We start from the raw sequence: 26,286 nt of genomic DNA, 5'->3' as shown, positions 1-26,286 counted from the left end.
CCAATCCATGTCTCTGCTTCCCACAGTAACCACATCATTTACGTTGTGTATTGGCACAAGGATACGTTACTTACAACTATCCTCATATGGTTCATTAAGAAGAACATATGAAAGTTGAGAAGAATTATAACCACAGTAAAACAAAATTTAAAGCAGATGGCTAAAATTAGATACATGACACATTTTTGGGTTTGGGCCTATGGTGAACCTTTCACATCATCTTTAGCTTATATGCAAATGCTCTAGCATATACAGAGAACTTTACATTTCAGAAAATGGTTGGTTTACTTGACTTTGAGAATAAAACATATTGCATCAATTTTGCTCACAGATATCAACACATATACAGAATAAAAAAATGTGAAAATGGGTATAAAATTATTTTTTTAGCAGGCTTGCATGTTATTGTTTAGTAGTGGCAACATCAAAAAAAATAGTTGGAAATATTACCTATCCAAAAGTAAGGGCAGGCTTGCTGTATATAGAGGAGCTGACAGCATAGCTTCATGATCATTCTTTGTAAATATGGTAACATTGACTGTATGATTGTATGGGGTCATCGGAGGTACACACATAGATTTGTTGAACACTGTATTTTTGCATTGGAGTTCTATTGGCACCTCCCTGGTCCCTTCTTGTCCCTTCTTTGATTGGTCCTTTAACTTAGGGATGCAAGCTTGCTTTTTGTCAATACCTACTTTATGTTTGAACCACTTAAGCTGGTATTATGTTGGAGTTGATTCTTGATATGAACATTGTTATTGTTATTTGTTGGTCTTTTATTTATTGTCAACTTGCAACTTTACCTGCTTTGTTTCTTGATGTTTTGTTTTTCTGAATGTTCTCTACATCTTTATTATAATTTTTCTAGTAAATTGTATTATGTAAAAAAACAAAACAAAAGTAAGGGCAGGCCATGCTTTGTAAGCTGTAAGAACAAGGCAACTTTATAATATAACACCTTGACGATTGCAATTTCTACATTTATATGATGAGCCTGCTTATTTGGCAATAACGGTGGTATTACTTGAGATAATATTGTAATACATATATCTGATTTTTAAAGTAGTTTAATTGTAAATAAAAAGTACATGTTTCTTGTTTCAGAGTTTTTTCTGTTTAAAATAACACTAAAATGATGTTAGTGTTATAAAGATGATCCGCATTATTTGCAACTCAATAAATTATATTTTTTTTAGTTTTGCAACATATTTTTTACAATTTTCTTGCAACATAAAATCATTAAAACACAACAAAAAAAATTGAAAAGAACAAAAAATCTAAATAAGAAAAATAAAATTACCAGGGAGCAATGGAAGGATGGAGTAGTTTAGGGCTACTGGTACTATATGGGGTTAAATCGGAATGCATTTTATTTAGGAAATAAAGAGGGGAATAAGGTTGCTTTACTGATATCATATGAAGCTCTAATAATATAGCATTTATCAATATACAAGTGAAATATTAAATACAATAGAATAGTCAAATGAATAATTGTACTAATTCAATAACAGTCAATGATACTTACAGATTATCTTCCCCGTGACACAAACCCACCAAAAAAAGAACTAGTTTTTATTTTTTGCATTTTTATTACTAAAGTTTTTATTATTAAAGTGAGCATTACGGCACCAAAATGACTTATGAAGGGTAAAATTTTACAGCTTTAACGTTTGAAATTAAATTATTGATTAAAATGTTCTTTTGTAGCCTAATGGTGCTTAGTCATTATGAAAATAGTTCATCTGCTACTGTAACAGCACAGTAATACAAAATGCTTGATGGCACAGACACAGTAATGAAGATGCTGATGGCTCTCCCAGCTCAACCATTTACGTTTATATTGTAACAGGACTCTGTGGGCAGCCCTGAAAATGAGTATAAGATGTAATAAACATACCCCAAGACACAACCATCACTCATTAACAAGCCTGTTTTCTACATTCTACAATGTGACAATTTTTCCAATTAAATGCTTAAAGCTCCAAGGAGGTAAATGTATTACTTCATAAGTATTCAAAACCAACTTAGAGAAAAAGATCAGCAACTTCCATCTTGCAGACAAAATTTCTCTGTAGTACGCATGCAATGGAATATGACTAAATATCTAATGTTTAAAGCAGAACTAAACATAAAAAAAAAATCACACACAGCTTTAATTCTGCTGATCCCTTGATCGGGTCCCACGCCATCTGGGAATTCTCCTTCGTCATGTCCCTAAGACATGAAGACCATTTCAAGGGTTACTCTGGGGTAAAAACATTACAAAGATTAGAAGAGTCCAACTGTATGATCTGGGAACGTTTACCATCATCTGATGTCATGGCTGCAACATGTGATGCCATTGTCAATTCAAACTCACCAGCAATACTGCCTGGACAAAGTCTACTACTGTATAGGCAAAAAGGTTAGATGAGTAGGTTGGATAGGATCAGATAATCCTTTACTTTTCCTCAATCAAACAGTTTAACTGTGAAAAGTCTCAAAGTTTAATCTAATTGTCCTCCCCTTTAAATCCCAAACTTATCAACTGCAAATTTTAGTTTACAGATTTTGTATGAGAACAGGACAACTTCTAAAACAGTAAAACAACTAAAAACAGGTGGTATTGAAGGTAGAATTAATAGATCATGGTATACTAAATATATGTGAATGGTAAAAAAAAAAATTTTACTGCACATATAAACCACATTTAGAATGCATGAGTTGTCTTTACAATTTTTTAGTTACAATTTCTTGATACCAATGTATTTTACACTACATGATCCATAAAAGGCCTACAAAACTTGGAACCAGGGTGAAGGAAGTAAGTGCATACAGAGAGAATCGGAGAGGGTAAGGGCAAAATTGAGGACTGTTTTTGAAGAATATAACTGATAGTGCTACCTATCACTAAACTTACTTCTATCTGAATATGGTTTCTGAGAGTTTGGTTTCAGCAACACAATCACTCTAAGGTGGCATGCTTAAAAAGGATGAGGTGATTGCAGTACATGAAAAAGTAAGGAACATTTCAGACCTGGAGTTGACCACAGCTGTCACAGGCTCAACCACTCTCCCTTCTGCTCCTATTAAACTCAATGGGAGCAGGGGAGAACCTCTTTCTGCAGGCGGTTATGGTGGCTGAACGCAATATGTTGCTTCCTGGTGCCCTTGAGGGGCCAACCGTTTCTTTAGACTTCAATGCAACCACCTTTAATTGCAATTAACAGTGGTTTCAAAGCAGTTGCCCCTGGATGATTGACACAGTCCAAAATTTGTCTTCATCTGTCAATTTCTCGAAAACAATGCAACTTCCTTTTTTATGACCCCCAAAGGAATCCTAAATATGAACTGCAACTGGCCTGCTGCTGCATTGAAATAGCGCCGCTACTAATATTCCCAGCATCACTCACGTCTATAGACCAGTGAGCTCTCTGCCTATGCATGGCCCCGCATTGGACAGTTTTATAGACGCAGATAATGCCAGGAATTGTAGTAGCGGCATGACTCGCGTCTATAGACCAGCGGGCTCTCTGCCTATGCGTGGCCCCACATTTCACTGTATTATAGACGCAAGTAATGCAGGAAATTGTAGTAGCACCATCACTCGTGTCCATGGACCAGTGGACTCTCTGGCTATGCTTGGCCCCTCATTGGACTGTTTTATAGACGCAAGTAATGTAGGGAATTGTAGTAGCAGCGCTATTTCAATGAAGAGGGAGTTCCAGTGGCAAGCCACTCATAAGACTTAGTCCACCTCAATTTTTTCAATAAATTTCAAGGTTGGCCCGCAAATTTTGTCTATGTTTTTAATTTTGGCCCACTGTGTATTTGAGTTTGACACCCCTGAACTATGACAAACCACAACCTCAGTTAGCTGCATGACGCATAGGGCCTGATTTATTAAAGCTCTCCAAGCCTGGAGAGGATACACTTTCATCAGTGAATCTGGGTGATCCAGCAAACATGGAATGGATCCAGGATTGAAAACATTTGCTATCAAATAGGAAATTACTTTTAGGAAATACATTCCAGGTTGGCTTTATCACCCCAGGTTCACTGATGAGTATATCCTCTCCAGCCTTGGAGAACTTTATTAAATCAGGTCCATAGGTTGATTGCAGTTGCGTTGAATTTAGGGGGGCAGCTGGGAGCAGCTAGGAACAATAGTTTTCAACCACAAATCTGAAAGGCTTTAGGGTTGTCTTCGCTTTCAAAAGCATTTCTGTTCATTAACCTTCTTTGTGTTCATATATTTGTGATTCATCAACTCCATACCAAAACTTTACCATTAAATGACTGTACTTTGGAAACACATTATCTTTTGTGTAGCTCAAAAATATCCTTCCTACATCACAACAGAGCCTGGCCACACAAGTTGTATTCTGCTACCAGCATCCTGGCTCTGCCACCTACAAATCTCATACTGGACAACAATTTATGATTCTAGAAATATTGGTAGTGCCAAAAAGGATATGTTCCAAAATACATTTTCAGCTAAAACCACTACATATTAGCAGTGTACCATCATTCTAATCCTCACAACCTTCAATTTAAAAGACAGAATTGTAAGTGAATGTAAATTACAGTCTTCCTTTCATACCCAACAACATACCCAAACTATGGAAATAAAAGTATTTACCAAAGGAACTTAGAAAATGTGTTTAAACACATAAATAAATATGTTTAAATTATTATACTTTGGCAGGGTATTCATAGTTTAGTAACTGCCCATTTAGTTCAATAAATTGGTAGAACATGTATGCCTAGTTTCTAATGTAATTGTGTGTGTGCTCTGTGGTTAATTTAATTGTAGTCTGTTTTTTTGTGTTTTTACCCTAGTTTGCAATTTCTTATAAAACATTGACTCCTTGGCAGTTCAGTCACATTGACTCTCAGACATAAAGAATATTAGCTCATAATAAAAAGTAATGCAGTGTGTACACTTCAGTACATGCATTACAACAATTGGTTCATTGACCTTTCCTTTAGGTCTTCTAGTGAGTTTTTTTTCTGCTTATTTTAGTTCCTTAATGACTAAACAGTCAGCCTTAACTATATGTAAGCCTTGCAGTAGCTTCACTGACAAATCTACGGAAGTTTTCTAGCATTTCCAGTTTGTGACATGGCATTTGTAAAAACCTTTCATGTTGTCTGTGTCAAGGGGTAAGGGGGAAATGGAGGAAGACCAGAATCAAAACATGAAGATAATGACAAGGGACTAGACCTCCAAGCTAGGGAGAGGGAAATGGTCACCACCTACAGAAACCCTAAATCTAGCCCTGACTCCTGTCAGTATGAATAGACCCTGAAAGTGGGAGGATACATACACCAGAACCTAGACCCTAGGAGCCCTGAAATGCCCTAGGAGTAGTGACAGGGTATGGAACTACTGGTTCCTTCCCAGATGAACAAACCAGCATCTCCGTGAGGCCTAGTCACAACTAGCACAGGGTAACAACAAAATACAAAGAGCAGTAAACTTATCTTCAACAGAAAATGGATGAGCAGGAACTCACGAGAGGTCCACACACCAGCTCCTCCACCTCCAAGCAGAGAATATAAACCACATGGCCTGAAGTGTAAGGCCAGGCTAAATAGAGGAATAGTGATGATAACAAGCTGCAGCTGAGACCAGAGGTGTGGTGATTACCAACAACAACACTGAAACAAGTGAAAGCAAAGAGACTGTCAGATAACCTCACGTGCAGCCAGTCTCTCAGATCTTCTAACCTCAGTCACGGGAGGGACCATGACAGTCTGGTAAGGTAGTGGATGGGATATATGTGGCTCCACGGTTTTTAAAAGCAGAACTTTCAACAAAATAAATAATACTACTTACCTTTTACCTCCACAGAGTCCCTGATCCCTCCACATTCGGTCCTGTTGCACCCTGGATTCTTTTATCATCCCAGCAGAGGAAACACCAGGTGTTGCCATCTTCTTCCTTCCTCTACTCACGTCACCCAATCTTTCACTGCGCAGGCAGGAGATTTGGTAAAGTATCCTCCTGTGAATGGAAAAAAACAAAAACAAAAAAACAAACAAAAAATTAAACCCGTGCATGCGTTAGATTAGCAATTTTTTTCATTGCGGGGAAAAAGCCTACCTGAAGCCCCCTGGAATACCCAACATAGGTATCCTAGGAGGCTCTGCACTCCTATTCAGTCTTTACCGCCATTGAAGGTAGGGACAGAAGGAGGGAGTTCCTTAATTTATTTTTAAAATAAATAAACTTTTAGGGGAAAAAAAACTTTTTTTTCTTGCTTTATATAAATGACTTATCTATAATTTTTTTTAAAAAAATTTAATACATGCTTTGGGCTGAAAGTAAAGCTAGCATAGTCCTTTAGGTATAAATACTTTTGTGATGCGAGTCCAAGAAAGTGCCAATTTGCCATTCTATCTAAACTAAAAAAAAAATCTTAGTTCAGACAAACTGCATACCTACAGAAGGTCATCATACAGACTGTGAAATGTCTCTGCTACCAGAAAATCTAACACCTCAATAAGTAACCTACATCTGTGTACCTTTGCATGACAACACTAAGTAGCTCCAAGGCATTTTTACATCTGTGTGATTAAGTACACAGGTATTTTCTGTTTAAGGTCAATTTACTAAATTTAACACATAATAATGGAAAACCCCAAGGATCTGTTTTAGGCAATATCATATACATACCTTTTTCTATTTACATTATTACATTCTTTGACAAAACACGTAGTACGGTAAAACTGGACCCTTTGCAAATGCTACTTGCAGAAGCAGTGGAGTATTTTCCAAATGTTATCTAAACTCAATTTGCGTGCACTCGATTTTTAGTTCTCTTCATTGGCTTCCATTTCACCTGAGAACCACTCACGCTCCTGTGTTTTGCCTTCAAATCCCTCCACAGTTCTTGTCCTTCTTACCTTTCAGACTAGAAAAATGCCCTCCTAGCCACTCGCTTTTCTCCTCCAATAACCTACCATTGACTTCCTCACTCATAACCTCATCACACGCACGGCTCCAAGACTTTTCTAGAGCTGCCCCGACTCTCTGGAACGATCTTCCTCGTCCTATTTGGCTTGCTCCTACTTTTTCCTCATTTAAAAGAGCGCTCAAAACCTATTGTTCCAAACTTCATAATCTTCTTCTGTCTCCTAAACCCTCACTACTCACCCACCAATCCATATCCCCCTCTTAGTGTGTGCTGCTTTCCCACCTCTTACATTGGAAGCTCTTCGGGGCAGGATTCTCTCCTTCTCCTTTGTCACTGTCTGTATCTGTGTGTCATCTGCAACTCCTATTTAATGGAAGGCGCTGTGTAATATGTTGGTGCTTAATAAATACTATTTAACAATAATAATAAAAATGATGCACAAACAAAGAGTTTACAGGTTTAGGTACAGGAAGCCTGGCCAAATATCGATCGGGAGCCTAGAGACAGTGGTGATAACAATGGTACAGGCCTACTACTTTTGCCCTCACAATTTACTGTAGTTAAAGAATGTGGATTTGAAAAGTTATTCCTGACAGGATTAGTTTTGTTCAAATCATACCACTGACGGCAACCTTAAAAAAAAAACAGGGTAGCTTTAATATTATAACCCTACATTACATGCAGTTCCACACCTAATTTAATATCTGATTCAGAATTTATATTTATTTTTTTATAAATTAAAATATATATTTGTTTGTATATACAACTGTCATTTTTTTACCTTTATTCTATAATTTTTCATGAGTTTGTTTAGTCAAACTAAGTGAACTTGCAGATTTTTTTTCCCATTTTTTTGTGGCAGAAGGATAATTGTAAATCTGCATCCTGCATGTGTGGGTTAGACTTCACCTAAATAAACCATCTGAATCCACTGTAAGCATTTAAATTGCAGGCATACAGAGTAAAACAGTAAATTGTAGTAGGATAAAATAGCTACATTTAATTATGCCAAATTATATAGAATTGTAGAGACATTTTTGGTTTTATTTAAAGATGTGTATCACACTCACACAAAATAAAAACAAAACACAAGGACAAAAGAAGGGGGAATAAAGGTTAAATGGGCAATGTAGGTATTAGGCATACAACGCCTTTGCATTGCAAAGTAAGCCCTCAGGGTGTTTTAAATGAAGTATAAATAAAATAGTTGAACATGCAACACCTGTCCATTCCATTTCATGTAAAGACCTGATTTAAAAATTACATCAGCAAAAAATCAATGGGCACATTTCTGGAAACAACCGTGAAAAAGCGTAAGGGGAGGGGTAAGGAAAGTTTTTCAGTTAATACACAAGACTTAAAGTCATAAGACCAGCTAACAGTATCAGCAAATTATTATTAAAAGTATTATTATTATTATTAATAATAATAATAAAAAAGAGAATTTAAATAGCTGTAACATATTACAGCATTAGGGGTTGCAACAAATGACAGATGGATACAATGACCCAGGAGGAGGAGAGGACCCTGCCTCGATGAGTTTACAATATCCAGCATCCCAAATTATTAAAGTATTATAGATTTTTTTTTTTTTTAGGGCCCAACTCTAGCCAAAACATTTCATTTTGGATGGAGATGGGATTTTTTTTTACATCAGTGCTGCTCTGGGGGGGGGGATTGGACCTACTATCCAATGAGGAGACAGTGACAAATCTTTCATGTTTTTCTCAATAACCATTTGGATACAAAGCTGAATTGACTTGTGTGCATCAAATGGCTTTGCAAGGTCAGATATTATCCCGTAAACGTAGTCTGGTAACATCATCACTGAGTTGCACGTGCAGCCCTGTGCATTGAACAAACCTGTGGGAGAGACCTGGCATGTCCTGTCAATGTAGACTGGCTGCAGAAACCTAAATTCGGTAGCAAATAAAAAAAAGAGTCCTCCTACACAAGAACAGAGCTGCAGTGACTGGTCTTTAATAAATGAAGCTGCTGTGCAAATGAAAGTTTCACAGTGGTTTACTGTATAGATTTAAAAGATCACAAAGCACACCAAGATTAAATAAAAATACACACATGCCTCTTAAATTTAGAAAATATTTTCTTATCTTTGAGTTCCGCGGGGATGTGTTGAATGTTTTTTTTTCTCTTCCTGCCCCAGTAACATCTTCAGTCAACGGGAAAGGTGCAGGGGGCTCTGGGGAGAGTTCTTCCAATGAGACAGAAATAATTTTTTTTGTAAACTTTTAGTGAATTGAAAACACTACCTGTGTTCGCCCTAAAAATAATGATTTGTAATACAAATAATGATTTGTAATAAATAATGAATGTAATACTCCTGATCTGTTGCAGTAAATAACTTAAGTCCACAGTAGCCAACAACCAGGCCTGATGTTTATGGAAAAAGGCATTCTTGGCTATATACATTTTTTTTAAATATCTTTATCCTAAGTAGAGTGTAAAAATCTCAGCTCTATTTTAAAAGGATTTTTGTAAAATGAGCAGCACCCTATTATCTGAGAGAGGAACGTGCAATTATGTAATTACTTACAAACAAGTGGTACCTGTTTTGAAAAGAGCATTCACGTGGCTTTAGCAACTATGTACTCTACTTGAGGCCTGATCAAAACTTTACAACCAGTGGTACCTGTTATATAAAAAAAATGTAGAAACCCATGCACTTCATTAAACTGGAAGATCCATCATAAAACTGCTGTCTTTATAATTGTTATAACTTTCGATTTTTAGTATCTACACCATTGCACTGGTATTTAAGGAAACATTGAGGGCCCATTTGCACTTTGCTGGTCTAGTGCAATGCATGCATGTTGGAGAAGTGCTACCTAAATGTGTTGGAGTAAATGGCATTGCAACATGTTGAGGCATGAAATCAATACAACCCACATTGACAGCAAAGTGCAAATGGGTCCTAAAGAATTTTCCATCTGTTGATTGTAAAATTATGATATGTAAATTTTAGGTTGTAGTACCCAGTGAGTGTTTTTTGGGACTGTGATATTGAATATTCAGTGTGGGTCACATGTGAGCTCTTCATCAGCTGCCAAAAGCTCTTAATATTATTGACTACAGTTCATGACAAGTGAAAATTAAAACCCTTTATGACCATTTTTTCTCTCCCACAGAGGACTCAAAAAAGCTATGGGCATATGAAGCAAAATGTATGATCTGCATATTTTAAAATATCAAAAGGACCAAACACAATCTTGTTCTGTTAGTCTCTAAAGTTGTTTATGAAAGGTAAATTGGATAGACTTTCAGACTATTCTGCAATTAAGAAATAAAAAAAAACATGATTCATTGTTTTTTAAATAACCAATTTATTCAGTTTTAAATTGAATTGTATATGTGATTTATATAGAATAGAAAAAAAACCTTCCAGGGAATGGTATATTCATTTTGGTTCACTCAAACATTTTATTCTTTTCATATCTGAATTCCTAGTAGTGTTGACTTCAAAACGTTATCCAGTAAAACCATTCAGGCCAAGCTACTTGTAACAATGGACGTATAGTCTTGTAATCCAAACATAAGCTGTAAAACATAAATGCAATAATATTTCATCACACACAGAAATAACTGTTAAAACAAACAAACAACTGTTCTTAAAGAATATTCATATATTTATGATTGTTTATTGTATCATAACAGGTCTCACAAAAGACATACATCCAGGTATTTAAATTACAGAACCTTCACTTGAAGGACGAATGCAATGATTTTGTAGGTTGTCCTTACTGTATTATTTTTCATTTTTAGGGCCAGTTCAGATCAAGCAATCCCAAACACCACAGCAGTGGTTCTTAAAGAACAAGCGTCTGAGGATTTAACAGTACTGAACCACTCGCTGGTCCCCTATTCATTCCTATAGGTATTGGAAGGGTGTAGGGGGGGGGTTTTACCCACACTGTCAGGTTTTCTTGTTGGGATATTTTCTCTTATTTGTTGGTCACTGAGCTTTTTAGCTTAACATATAGGATGGATTAATATACTGTCAGTGAAACATGTTTCTGATTTTTCTTTAGCAAGTGGCCATATCAGAACTGTCTTTTACTGCACACAGCCAAAATGGAGAAGCCAAGTGTAATCCATTCCTGAATGCTGAAGACCAGGAAACTGACAAAACCTCTGCTTTTCTATGTGGTCACACTTGCTCATGATCAAATAATTAGTGCTTTTGTTTAGTGTCACCTGGCTCCTACTTACCCTTTTAATTCTATAAAAGTGGTAAGGGTGTACTTTTATATAAGGCTTCTGCATTTTGGCTTGGTCTTTGTTAAATATCCAAACATCATGGTTTAATAGGTTATGTGTTGTTAATTGAAAGTTGTATTTACCGAATTCCAAGACCTGCTAAGGTTCTAATAAGCAAGACCTTGGAATTGAAAAATAGTACTTTTTTCACACATGACTAAACTGACAGAAACCGTACTAATGAAAGCTGTAACTGTAAAAACAACAGGTTCGTACTCCGACTAGTCTGAAATTTTCTCATATTTTGATCATGTAATTCCCAAAACTGTTATGTACATTGCAACATCCATACAAGCTGAAGATTTACAATTACTGTCATACATCACAATGCGATGCAAACATTGCATTATGTCATACAATAGGTGTATTGCAAAGGCTCCAGTATGAATTCCCCAGAATTTGGTGGCAGGAAGTTACAGGAGATATTTGAAGTTATCGCAATGAAGAATTTTAGCCACAGGAATTTCTCATGTCATAGGTTTATAGAAGAAGCATTTTAAAGTAAAATAATTTGCACAAGAAAATGAAGCAAAACTCAAGCCACATGATACCCTTTTCTAAGATATAACAAAATACTTACTGAAACAGTATTCCTTTATTCAGTAGTTAATCATTTTTCGTAGTGCATCAAAGCATTTCCATTTATCAGGTATATAAAAAGGTTCAAAAATGTGGGGAAATGGAGTGTCATATCCACATACTCTGGCTATAGGTGCTTCCAGATTCAAGAAACATTCTTCCTGCAAATAAATTAAAAAGGCACAGTATAAGTATTGACAAATATCATAATAGTTGGGTTCATCCTTTGAAGCTTTCATATTGCCCGAATACTGCTAATAACAATATCTGCATAGGCACAGCTGGAAAGGGATTTTGAACAATACTAAATTAGCAGTATGTGAAACTGACTGTTTAAACAAGATGAAAACATACAGCAAGCCAATTAAACACTGTTCTCCATTAAGCTGTTACAGCTGACAAGCTAAAAGGGGGAATGTATAACCCAGAACAAAGTCAGAAAACATTATAATCATGTGAAACATCGTCAAAGCTAAATTAAAAAAAAAAAAAACAAAGGTTAAACTGTAAAGTGTTCACCCTCTGCAACCAATAAAGCATCATCTTTCATGTGAACCAAGGAATCTAGCTGTTCTGGCAAACTTACCCAGTTTTTTTCTGCTTAAGGGAACCCCAATGTCTAGCTAAGGTCCATTCATAATATTAAAGAAAATAGAAAAATAGAAAACATATTTTTGGGTCTATTTACACCAATAAAGGAGTTTTTTTACAACTATTTCAAAAGCCTCTTGTTTCATTTGTTATACTTGGGTATCAAAAAAACAAGCTTTCAAACATTCTTCACTATTTTACTCCTTTGACTTAAAACATGGCAATATGAATGTAATTGAAAAGATATGGGACCTCAAATAAAAAAATCAAGCCATCCTATGTTTTGCCTTAAAAGGTCCAAAATGTCACCTCACCCCCATGCCTTGATATATACAAAATGAACATAGAGAAAACACAAAACTTAGTTCTCTATTAGGAAACCTGGACCTCAAATAATGTCCCCCTCACAGGTATAGAACAGAAGAGCAAATCACCTTTTTTAAAATAAAATAAACTAATTTTAGCTAAGTGGTCCTTCATAGTGCAAAAAAATGGGTAGCAGCTCTTCAATAAAGGTAATGCAACATACACAACAGCACAATACAGTTGCAGCTATTTTTAAGTGTCAAGTGGTCAGAAAACGGGGATTTATGTCAGCTATTTGTTCAACAGCTAATAACCTCAATGGTTAAAAAAGGGATTTCATGACCTCTAAACACTATTTCCTGTACTTACACTTCATTAAAATGATATTTGCAAGTTTCTTTGTGCCAGTGTATCCTAAAAGAAAGCACCTTGCCCACAGAACTAGTCTAATTAAAACAGGTCCCTGGGACACTGCTACCTTTCATTTCTAAACATAAAACAAATATCAATATTAATTTCACTAATGATAAACTTTTTTTTAATAAATGATTTTCAGTATGAAAAAATTAAAAAATAACATTAAAATGCATTAGAAAAAGTTGATAAAGATACAAATGAATGCATTTTCTAACATGTATTCCTTTACAACTGTACATCTTTTAACCAACACCTGTACAATATTTGGACAGCCTAATAATCAATTTATTCTTTACACACTAAAAGTGTAAGGCATGGTAGCTAAGAGCTAAAATTTGCCTACATTTAGGTTAACATATGGATGGTTTCAACTTGTGACCCTACATTATCATATTCTAATAGGATTGTTGGCCAAGCATCAGACAGATGACAAAACAAGGGTTTGCTGTAGAAAAACTGAAGTATTTAGAATACTTGTGGGAAGCTGCTTTCATACGATTTTAGTATATTTTCAAATGTGTTAATAAACAAGTCATCTGTTCAACAGTTTCTGGATAAAATACATGGCACCAAAAGGCATATAAATATTGTGCTTTAGCCCAATCTGTTTTCCATATTGTTTATTAATTTGTAAATTGACCATGTGTATAGAGAAAATATTCAAATGGAATTTACAATGATCACATATGTTGAACAGACTGGTTTGTATTAATCCAGACTTGATACTAATCGCTCTGTAATCTAACATTTAGGCATTATTACTCATAATGTGTCCATGTAACCTACTGACTATACTCTTTAGCACACGGATAAGGTCTTGGACAGTGGACAGGTGCATAGATATAGCATTCAATTGGGCAGTGATGAAGACAACACATATCTCAATGTGCGATTGAGTACATCAGTATAGAGATAAACAATGTAAACGGTAACCATTGTTTTATTCACATAATTAGCAGCAATTGGTATAATGAAACATTTAAAACATTTAAAAACATGAAGGGTAAACGAAGGACCAAAATGTTAGCAGAGCATTGTACAAGAGAGGCAATGGCGGAAGATTATCTTTTCAGAGAAATTATCAAACACATTACAGAAACTCCCAGGATACCTACAATATGTTACCCAGGAGGCTCTTGGCTGCTCCTTCTACACATGCCTGATCTCAGCCATGCGCAGAAGGAGCCCTTTGTTTAAGAGGAAGAAAAAATGCCAATTTCACGCATGTGCAGTAAGATTGGCAATCTTTTTTCCCCATCTACCTCACCCGATCTCGTGCAAGTGCAGTGCGAGGTCCACAGACGAACGAAGAATAACCTGGAAGAAGAGTGAAGAAGATGGCGGTGCAAGCCTAAGAAGGATACCGGGACGACGAGGACCCAATTTAAAGAAACCTCCCGATAGATTGAAAGATCTGCGGGATTAAAAGTGTGTTTTTTTGTTTTTTTTTACTTTAGTCCTGCTTTAAGAGTAATCTATTGACTATGACTACAACATTTTTTTCTTTGCACTTGCTATAGAAAAGAATTAGGAAATGGTCACAAAATTCTATTTCATGATGTCATAATGTTACCTGTTGCAACTATTTGTATTACATAGCTTAATAAATTTGTAACAAAATCATTGTATACACTTGCCTCCCTGATATTAAAAAAAACACACCACACAAAAATAATTTTGTTAAAAAGTAGATTTTTTAAGAGTTGAAACCTCTATTTATTCTGAATCCCAAAACCTGTAGACCACACAAGTCAATACGGGCTAGGAAACCCAGTGAGAGTGTCCAAGAGATAAAAAGCAGCCAATGTGTGTCAGAACATACCACAATTTACAGAGTATTGAACTGTACAGCTTCATTTTAAGAATGTGTAGACTTTATTTGTCTTATTACTGTTGTGTCCAGAGAATTTATTAACTGCAAGAAGTATAAATTAAAACAGAGATCTGATCTTTAGAAAGCCTTATAAGAACTTTGAATTATACAGCAGTACAAAAGATAAAAAGAGACCACATGTGGCTGAAAAAGGCAAAAAAAAAAAAAACAATGTGCATTTTATCACCTATCACTTTTGAAAGTGTGTTGCCAGCTACTACAGCCTCTGCATCTTTACATATTGTATCTAAGAAAATTTCCAGTGAGACTTGAGGCATATTGGGCATAGCAATAAAAGATGAAAGCGAAAATGCTTGATATAGGATTGTAAAAGTACTGAAGCACAGCAATGACGGATGGAACAAATTTATATTGAAAAATGTACAACCCGAATGTCCAAAATGCTTGGATATAATATTTAATATATCAAATGGATGTTTTGGATGGATGGATGTTTTTGCAGAACCATTTTCACTTGAAATTCATATTCAGTATTTGCTGAGCAAAGCCATGCATAGACATGTATGTGTAACCTCCCACCATACTTACCGTGTTTCCCCGATTTTAAGACATCCCCAATAAATAAGCCACCCCCCCCCCCATTTTTGAAAAAATAATTAAAATAAGACACTCACCCGTGAATAAGACATGCTCTGAGTTCCGATCCTGTGTGTGTCCCCTTGATGCTGGCTGCAGCACGTGTCTGCTCCTGGCTGCAGTGCAGAGTGAAACTGAAAGTAACAAGCCGGCATTCTACACCAGGAAGCAAGCTGCTGATTCCTGCCCTAACAGAGATCCCTGCCCTAACGGAGATCCCTACACTTAATTACCGGTAAGTGAACAGAAGGGGACAATCCATGGCATAGAGTGATCAGAAGGGGACAGTCATTGCACAGAGTGATCAGAAGGGGACAAGCATTACATAGAGTGATCAGAAGGGGACAATCAATGGCATAGAGTGATCAGAAGGGGAATATGAACGGCACATGAGTGATCAGAAGGGGACAAATCAATGGAACATGAGTGATCAGAAGGGGACAATCAATGGAACATGAGTGATCATGAGTGACTTTCAACAATAAATGTGTACTGTAGTCTTCTTCATGGAAAAATAAGACATCCCCTGAAAATAAGACCTAGGGCATATTTTGGCATTTCAAAAAATATAAGACAGTGCCTTATAATCGGGGAAACAGGGTAGATACAGTGAAGCTTGAAAGTTTTTGAACCCTTAAAATGGTATATATTTTGACATGAATGCAAATAAAACCATCATCTATAAGTAGATGAAAAAGGCTAGATAAACAACAATAAAAATAAAAATGATTTTATTTGGGTATAAATGTATTCAAAAAAGATCAAATACCCTATTTGTGTGTGGCAAAAGTAAATTTATCCCTAGGACTATCAAATATTTAAAGGTTAAATCAGAGTCTAGTTATTTCAATCAACAGCATGACAATCAGGTGTGTGAGAGAACCTGTTTTATTTAAAGAAAAGGGATCCAGCAATGCCTGACCACACATACAACACATTTGTGGTTGTGTATCATGGCATGAACAAAGGTGGTGTCCGAGAACCTCAGAGCTGTTGATGCCCAAAAAGCTGGAAAACGTTAGAAGACCAACTGTAACAGTACCTATAGAGTAACCTAGGGTAACTTCAAAGCAGCCTAAGGCCTGTCTCACACTGGCAAATGTTGATGTTCATAAAGTCCACCATCAGGAGAACACTGAACAGCAATTGTGTGTATGGCAGGGTAGCAAGGATAAAGCCACTGCTGTCTCCAAAAAATGTTGCCGAGCGTCTACAGCTTGCTAAAGATCTTGTGAACAAGCCAGAAGGATATTGCCAGAATAGTTTAAAGATGGATGAAGCCAAAACTAAACTTTTTGGCCTAAATGAGGAGTGTTAAATTTGGATAAAGAAAAATACTGCATTCCAGAACAAGAACCTTATCCCATCTCTAAAACATGGTGGTGGTGGGAGTGTTCTGGTTCGGGCCTATTTTGCTGCATTTGGATGGGCCTGGATGACTTGCCATCATTGATGGAACATAGAATCCTGAACTATATTAAAAACTTCTAAAGTTTAGTTGCAGTATTTTCACACCAAATACTGAGAGCAAGATTCATTTACTTTTGCCACATGCAGATATGTTATCGGATCATTTTTTTTCCAAAAGAATGGAAGGCATGTGCAGGAGCAGCCAAAAGCCTATTGGGTAACATAATGTAGGTATCTTGGGAGTTTCTGTAATGTGTTTGATAATTTCTCTGAAAAGATAATCTTCCGCCATCGCCAAGCTAAAATAATAATTTTATTTAATACATTTAATAATTTTTGTCATCTACTTCTAGGACTTGTTTGAAAATCAGACAATGTTTTAGGTGACTGTTTTAGAATATAGAATTTTTTTTAAGGGTTCACAAATTTCAAATACTGTAAATAAAAAAATTAAACTCTTCCACATTTCACCTTTGAAAGGTTGGCTGTAGAAAAATGTGTTTATATCCAGTAACTGGCTGATTTGTTTCTGAGCAAAGAACCCTTCACTTCTACCATGAGTCATGCTTGATGAAAAAAAAAAAAAACAGCATAAAATTACATTGGAATCTAAACCAATGTTGATACAATGGAAATGGTATAAAATGCATGATCTTCACTACAAGAACATTCGAAAAAAAATCAATTCTTGTTTCACTTTAGTACACAAATTTAAAAAAAGGGTTTGATTAATGTGTGTAGTTGCAACATTCGGATTATTTATGCTTTGACCACGCTTCAGAGGAAAAAAATATGATACAAGCTCTAATCCAACTCTTCTAGCTTCTTAAATTCCTGCCAATAAAGCTCTGTGTAGTTAGCAACAATCAACCTCTGTCAATCTTTCTTTTCAGTAATGAAAAACAGACTGATTCCTTGCTAAGTGACTGAGCTTGAGCCAAAACTTTAGATAACAGGTGCAACAGACGGCATTAAGCAGTTATAAGAAAATATATTAGGATCAGTTTAATTTTCCATGAAATGTATTTCATGTACATGAGCATATTGATCAACAGAATAGTAATCGTTTACATGATCATTTAATAGTATATTTAATATATTGGAACTGGCAGATTTATCTTCCATTTTATGAAGCCTACATAGTTCTGGGGCCAACCCAATAGGAAGAGAAATTTACATGACTCTAGTGATACCTTTAGTTGTCTAAGTAGGTGTTTTTACAGTCACCACTGTTGAAAGGGGACAGATTTCTGTTCACTGGCTTTCAATGCATTATATCACAGTTACACATATTCATACAAATATATGCTACAATGATTTTGAAATTACTACTCAAGAATAAATCTTGAGTAGTGCAAAACAAATATTTTTTTAGCAAGTATTAAAGCAGTATTTAAAGTAGTACCACAGTTTTGTACAGTATTTAGCCAATGATGCATGTTTCAACCATAAAACAAATACCCAGTTTGTCTATATTCAACCCAAGGGAATTTAGAAAAACTCCCATTTAATCTTGTGCCCCTAAACTCCTGCATATTACTTTGCTTCTTTCCGTGTACGTTCTTATTAGGTCCCAGTGATTTTTCTATTATTCTTTTACTGTTTGAACCTAGTATGACCTAACATGTAACAGATGTTAATTTACACTGGAGTTAATAAAACATGACAGACTTTATATGGATATATATTTTTTTGGGTCAATATGGTATATGTAACATGATTTTTTGAACAAACACACAAAAAGGTCTTTAGGGATCCACACAGTTTTGCAGAATTATATATATATATTATATGGCACACCATAGCTCAAATGGTCAAGATGCACAACCAAAGACTTGGTTCGTGTTATTTTCATTAATACATTTTCTGCCATATTTGCACAGTTCAATTTCCCCAGTACAGCAACATACAACATGTAATAAAATATTTAAATCTAAGTTTTGGAAAAAAAACAGCATAAAGACATTATACATTTTGAACATTACATTTTTTCTAAATTATTATGAGCTTCAAACTAATCCCAAACTATTGTTGCTTTTAAGCCTATTATAAGTATATCAGATATATCACAAGGGCAATGAACACAGAAAGAGAACACGAACACCATAAGTCAGTTATGATTTAAATGCATACAAACAAGATGCAATTGGATGTTTTACCTATATGGCAAAAATCAAAACTAAAATATTTATGACTTACAAAAATTCAGACAAATATATATGATTTTATAAGTATGTATCATGCGAACATATTTGAATTAAAGTATGCTACATGTTCTGGTAAAAGTATGCATATTACTAAATTATAAAATAGTATATATAATAGGAGGTATAAATATTTACCTGTGATTTCTGAAAAAAAATTATTTTAAATTATTAAAAACAAATACAAAAAGACCTGAAATTAAAGCTTTAAAAGGCTGGATTAAAATTCTGATTTCACAGAATACTGTAGTAATATATAATGTGAGCACAATCTAATACATGTTTACATCTGCTGTTGCACATTTTAAACTTGTGCTGGCTATTTAAATTGTTTTTTCTATTTCAAAGAACTATACATATATTTCGGTCCTAATGTTTCATATAGTCACAACAAAATCGAAAGCCATTTTAATGTACACACTAGCTCCTATAGAGGTAAAAAAAAAACTGAAAGAAAACTGTATAAAAAAAAATCAAAACCAGGAAAAAAGGTAATGGCAATTAATAGCAAAATAAAGATTACCAACAGATGATGTATGTTTCTATAAACGTTAACTCAGTAGGAATTATAAGCTTATATGGTTTCAATTATTACAACAATAAATTTACACAGGTAGCTACCTACATTTTATAAATGCAAAATGCATTATATGTCTTTTTGAGGATTTTTTGTATAATTAATGCAATTATCATCATTTTATCATTATCTCAAACGCCAAATTGAAACATTCTGGTTAAAAAAAAATTTAAAACAATTAAAAAATATATATATTTGGTACATCGGAAAATATTGTGACACCCATTCCTTTTACAAAAAGGCAAAATATTTTAAAACTACATTTTGGGAGAAACAATATTCTTTTGTCAGTAACCATCTGGATTTAATATTGCACAACATAGACAAATGACACACGCTAAGATTAATTTTAGGGCATTTTATGAAACAGTGAATCATACTTTTGAAAAAAGCACAGTATGCCCAGAAAGTAAGCAGAATTAGGCTTGTAACAAACCAGTTTAATACTGGATAATCACACAGAAAGCAGAAAAGGGTCTGCAAGTTATAAATTATTAAAAAAAAATGAAAAACCTTTAAGTCATATACAGTAAGATATATAGAGCTTATCATTTCAAACATGCAAAGAGGATGAATAAACAATAGTAATGTTTGTCTTGTTTCAAGTGACTATCAGCCTGATGTAAAATGCAACTAAAAGAAAAGAGATCTGGATAGTTGTGGAAGAGAGAAAACTAAATAGATATATAACAAACTAACATATACCTAATGCTGCAGTCTAAATATTTGCAAAATATCCAAAGGGAAAAAAAAAATCTTCCTGTCTTTTACAGCAATCTTCTATAACTGTTAAACTAGTCCCAATATACATATTATATGTGAGTATATCATACATATATATAGCCTCCAGCTGGCAGTTCATAGTGCTATTACTTTCATAGCAGCTGGAAAGACCTGCAGGTTGCAGAATGCCGATGGTAATAATATGAAGTATAGTGAAAACTTGAAACGTTTTACATATGCAGTTTGTGCATAGATATACACAAGGTCACCAATTTATCATGAACAGATCATAAGGACTAATCAATAACTAAACTATGTTCTTGTAACTTACCACATGCAAATATCTTATGTTTTTTTTTAAAAACAGAGTACAATGAGAATGCAACCGTACGGTTGCTATAATAAAGGTTTTTATTTGTGTGCTTTTGCTTTGCATATTTTAGCCTAGTATGTTGTAAAATCCTAGATTTAGTAATCCAATAAATTAATGTAAATCCGCTAGATGTACACTCTAGATTTTAGAATCTAAAAACTTCATGAATTGTACAACTAAAAATTTGTGCAATACGGAGGCCACAAACAGGTAAGTTTTACCCAAGCGCTAGCATTCGACTAGGTTTGTTAATAAAGTAAATAGAGATGCAAACAATACTGTAGCTACCAATTATCACTAAAATGAATAACATGCTAAAAAAAAAGTAGTAATTTACATACACATAAGTACATGTATGTGCTTAAATAGCAGATCACCTGATAATGAACAAAAAAAACAAAAAAAACAAAGAAGTGCTTAAAGTCTTTACTGGCCAGGATAAATATAATATAATATAATATAATATAATATAATATAATATAATATATATATATATTATATAAAAGCCCTCATTTTTTTTACTTCAGGTTAGAAAATAAAAGCAGACTGTCTGATTTTGACAACCAAATATTTATATAGAAAACATATTTGTATGCACTTAAATTTTTCTCATTTAAAAATGGACAAGGATCCAAGTGACTCTGACAAGGATCAAATTGGGATGGCTATACAATGGTGTCATATCATCCTAAAACATGAAGTCTTGTGGGTTGTGAGGTGTTACCGTTATAAAGTATTTAGTTCCAACCAAAAGCCACCAAACAATCAACAGCTGATGAACCAGCAAGATGGTTGTGGATGTCCCAGGTTTACTGTAGTCAAGGCTCATTTATAGTTTGCACATAAGTTGCTGTAGACCAAGTTGAATAGTAACATAGGTGGCCATAGCTCTTACAATAAAACACAGATGTCTGCTGCATACAGGTCTGCAGAGCTGCTCTACAGACCTGTGCCCAGCCCCAAAAGAATCTACAAGGAGAAATTAGTAATGGACCTTATAATAATGGAAGAAGCCTCACTCTGATCAATTCCACTTTTATGTTTTACATCCTATGGATGGCCACGTGTGTGTATGTTTTTATCTAGGGATGGTCAGGTGTGTGTATATTGGTTATCTGGGTATGGCCAAGTGTGTTGTTTATCTGGGGAAGAGATAATAACCAGACGCTCTATAGAAAGAGAGCAGGCTGGAAGAGGCAGTGTGACTAAAAGTATATGAAGCAAATGTGGTGGTACCAGATAATACAAAATATCTTTTAGAGGTGTTGTGGATAGGTCAGAGCTATTTTGGCAGTACAAAGGGGACCTAACCAATGTTAGGCTGATAGTTTAATGTTACGACTGATCAGTGTATATCCAGGTAGGGTTTTATAAAAGTTTCAATCGCATTAGACATCAAAGTATATGTGAACCTTTTAATAAAATACAACATTGCTACAAATAATTCAGTTTTTTGCTTGCTAAACTCACAAGAGCAATTTGTTATGTCTTAAGACTCTATACATTTGTTTTATAAAAACAATAAAAGTAGATGACATGGAAAATCACAATAGCAAAGCAAATGTTCTAGCACAGGGATGCCTTAATTCCTGCAATGAAACGTTTCTTTTTATGTTTCTGCAGAAATAAAAACAGTATGGAAAATGACTTTAAAGTTAATGTGGTATATCTCAACGTGCATATTTCATCTGTGTGTGACACATATGAATCTCTTCTAAATACTACACCAGGCAGTGCTAGCTACCCAAAGGGCCTTCCAAGATTTAATTAACTTAGGCTTGCAGATAGCTAGTATTATTCTGTGTCAATACTGAGCAATGAAGGTTTGGCTGTATTTTAGCAGCAGCCAATCTTCAAATACTTCTAGATTCAATCATTCCAGCTTTCCAACAAAAGCATGAAGTTTTCTCATTATAATGTCCAATGCTCTGAACACCAGACTGGCTGCCTTTGGACTGTTGCATACAAAAGCTGTTTCTCGTATTCCTTTTGGATTGCTCCAATATTGCCATATTCTGACATTTTCTCCTGTTATGGAAGCTTAATGATAATGGCTTACATTTTGGGATCTAAATTCAGAATAAATAAGGTAGGATAACTTGGTATGGGTTCGTGTTCTACTGAGTTACGCTTACCAGGATGAAAAAAAAAAATCCCATCTTATCATAGCACAGGAAATGTAAACTGGAAGACATTTATTTTAATCTGAGCACTGAATATAAAACAATCCCAATTTTTTTGTTTTATAATGTACTGTTTTCACCGTTGTTTCAGTGCTCTTTTAGCTACATTCTATCTACATGCACTACTGCTGTGGATGCACAATTGCTCTGGACCTACTTACTTATCCTGACAAAGGTGAATTGTATGGAGTACAGGAGTGCATGTGATGGGGTGATAACACGGTTCGATATAGCTATCCATAACAGGAAACTATTAAACGTGGGCATTCATTAAAGGATCACCAGGTACTATTTTTTGTTTTTCAAATGAACATAAAGAACATATTACAACTGTCATCAGGTGGCATTCTAATTACCATGCTTATTGCATGCTTATGCTTAGTTAAAAGAAAAATAAAACAACTGTTGTATATACAATAACACAGTGTTTTTAAAGGAGGGTTCAGGGGTTGGTAGGGGGTCCTTGAGCAATGAGCAATTTGTGTTTCTCAGGTCAGTTTAAGTGACTCTAATGATATTTTTGTCCATCTGTAAGTTTGCCATTCTTCCCCCTGGCCAGCAATGTAAGAGAAATTCTCCCCACTGACCACTACACTAATGTACTGTGACAAAAATCGAGGGGGCATGGTTGCCTTTAAGCTGATGTCCTGATTTGGACTATTCACTCCCCCCCCCCTCCAAATCTCATCTCTATTACAAAGGGAGTTGGTCTTTTGTAGTTGAACATAGCTGGAAACACTGATAAGATTAATATATCAGCTCTGTCAGCAGCACATTAAAAGAATGCTCGAATTTTGGCAAGACAAACAGGTATTTTTCTAGGTAGAGGTCACCACCATTGTAGAATAGCAGGACTTTGCATCCTAACATCAGAACTGCCACCCACCCCGCCCCCCCCCAACCCCCAATAACTACAATACTATACTTGGAAGAGCAGGAAAATTTGTGGAATGAATGAAGCAGAGAGATCCTTACACAGAAGCTTTCTCTGCAGCAAGGAAAACCATGAACACAGTCAGTCTAGCAGCCAGAGTCAATAAATATATAGCAAAGGCTGTAAACACGGGAGTGTGCATGGCAAAAAGTTAACAAAGTGTACACTTTTCTGCATATTTCTTAACGCATCTAACATTTCTAGATATTTACTATAAGACAGCATACCTTTACTATTACCTTGGTATCTGACCTGCTGAACTCATCCTTATATCACCAACCTACATTGCAGTGCTTTACAAAGTCATAAAGACTCCTAACAATATGGACTGTGAAAATAAAGCAAACTACCAAAAGATAATTTCTTATTCAGAATTTCCTTTCCTCTATTCACTTTAAAAGCTTTCCTCTAGTACATTTCATATTAAAATCAAATCATTACAATGAATATAGACAGTAATACCTGGCTATGAGCAACATGCAAAGAAGTAATGCAATTTTTTGTAAAGATCAGTTACCAGCCGCTTAATCCCAAAATGTGTTAGCAATTTTGGGCTTAAATCTTTTTTTCTCAAACTTTCCTCAACTTTTTTCAAAATGAATTAAGCTATTCTGTCCTCTAAGTGTGGGTGAAATTTTAAGAAAGTAATGATAAAGGAAGAAAATAATAATTGAACCAACCAAGGCATTAAAAAAAGGTTATGAATTCCTCACATGATCACACTGAAGACAAGAGAAAAGATTTGAGTTACATTTGAAAACATTTATAAGGCTAAACTATACCAGATCTTCGGAATTAAAAGTTCCAAAAAGATAAAATATTTGAAATGTAAAGGAGGAAACAAAATGTCTTGAGTGACAGAATTTAACAACTGAAGCTTTTTACTGGGTGGAAATGAATGATAGGAAAATGAACTTGCCCAACAATACAAGAAGGAACAGAGAAAAAAGAAAAGGCTGAAGTACTAAAGTAAATAACAAAAGTCTAAATCAGACTCCTAGCCATGTGAAAAAAAAAAAGGTTTAATATTTGTCATAACAACCTTAGCAGAATTCTATATTTGAATATTAAGTATTTATTCATAAAAATCATAGCAATAAACTAATACTAATTAATAATATTATTTAATAAAAATAAAAAATAATAATTTAGTAGTAATTAAAACTCCAGACCTATTGTAACAAAAAAGAAAAGCAAAAATGCCTAGTTTTTGCAGGCATTTGCAACTGCTCGTATAGGTGTTAAAAAAACAAAAACAAAACAAGAATTATGCATTGAGAAACACCTAAAAAACACCCATGCAGGCTTTTTATGCAATTTAAACACCTCGTATTCAAGTCTATGGAAGTGGCAAACCAACCCTAGAAACCGGACTGTGTTTTCAGAAAACCAAATGGAAAAGCTGCACTCCCAGCTGCCTGTCAAATTAGGCATAATGAATAATAATATTCAGTCCAATGTGAAATGTTTATTGCAAGCATTTTTGGCATAGTAAAACTGGTTGGAGAAGCTTGAAAAAACCTTAGGTCTAAACAAGCCCTAAAGCTTTTTTTAAACACAATATAGCTCTAATTGATGAAATATAGTATATGATTACTCAACAAGTGTTACTCCTGAAAGAACTGTTCCAAAAACCTTGAATTACCTAGATTAATATAGCATCTTGTTCTAATATAGAACAACAATTTCTAGAAAATTAGTTTCAAACGTTACTAATTTTTTTTAATGCTGCAGAACCTATAATGGGTTTTGTGTTACTGTTTACAATTTTGAACTGGTACATTATACCTGAAAAGAACATTTATTTCATGAACATTTTATGAAAAAATAAAAAATATTGGGTTGATTACACAGCAGATGCAGCTTGCTTTATGGCTCTTTATTTCTGCTTGAAACCTCAACCCAAGCTGTCTGATTGGAGATGATTCACTACTTTGATGACTCAGAGTTTTCTGAACAACTGGCTTATTTCAGTATTGATAAACATGATACAAAACTTCAGAATACCTGCTGGATGCTAAGACAACCATATTATTAAACTGTATTTATAAAGCGCCAACATATTACACAGCACTGTTCATTCTTTTATTTATAAGGTCGCTTTCAAGTAACTACAAGTAGCAGATCACAAGAACAAAAGGGCTAGCTTTAGTCAAAACATAGGCTGCCCTAAATTTATTATTAAAGACTAACACAGAATTAGGCTACGTACACACGTCAGATGATTCTAGTCTGATTATCGCCTCAGAGCTAGTACCGGACAAGAATCAAGACGTGCACAGCGGCTGTCGGACATTGTTCATGGATCTGTCCTGGCGGATCCATGAACCACTGCAATA

General features: G+C 34.9%; 1 protein-coding gene across 1 annotated transcript in view; it reads right to left on the bottom strand.

Moving 5' to 3' along the window:
* Positions 1–10,226: 10,226 nt before the first annotated feature.
* BCKDHB (branched chain keto acid dehydrogenase E1 subunit beta) overlaps positions 10,227–26,286 on the bottom strand; it is a 110,476-nt gene continuing 94,416 nt past the window's right edge. The window contains exons 10-11 of the mRNA XM_072408566.1: positions 11,761–11,920; positions 10,227–10,460 (exon numbers count right to left, since the gene is read on the bottom strand). Coding sequence (XP_072264667.1) covers positions 11,780–11,920 — 141 coding nt within the window. The 3' untranslated portion in view covers positions 10,227–10,460; positions 11,761–11,779. The remainder of the gene's footprint in view (positions 10,461–11,760; positions 11,921–26,286) is intronic.

The sequence above is a fragment of the Pyxicephalus adspersus genome, chromosome 4, assembly GCF_032062135.1.
Source record: "Pyxicephalus adspersus chromosome 4, UCB_Pads_2.0, whole genome shotgun sequence".
Taxonomy (NCBI): Eukaryota; Metazoa; Chordata; class Amphibia; order Anura; family Pyxicephalidae; genus Pyxicephalus; species Pyxicephalus adspersus.
Note: the sequence above shows the minus strand (reverse complement) of the source record. Positions and strands in the feature narration are given on the sequence as shown.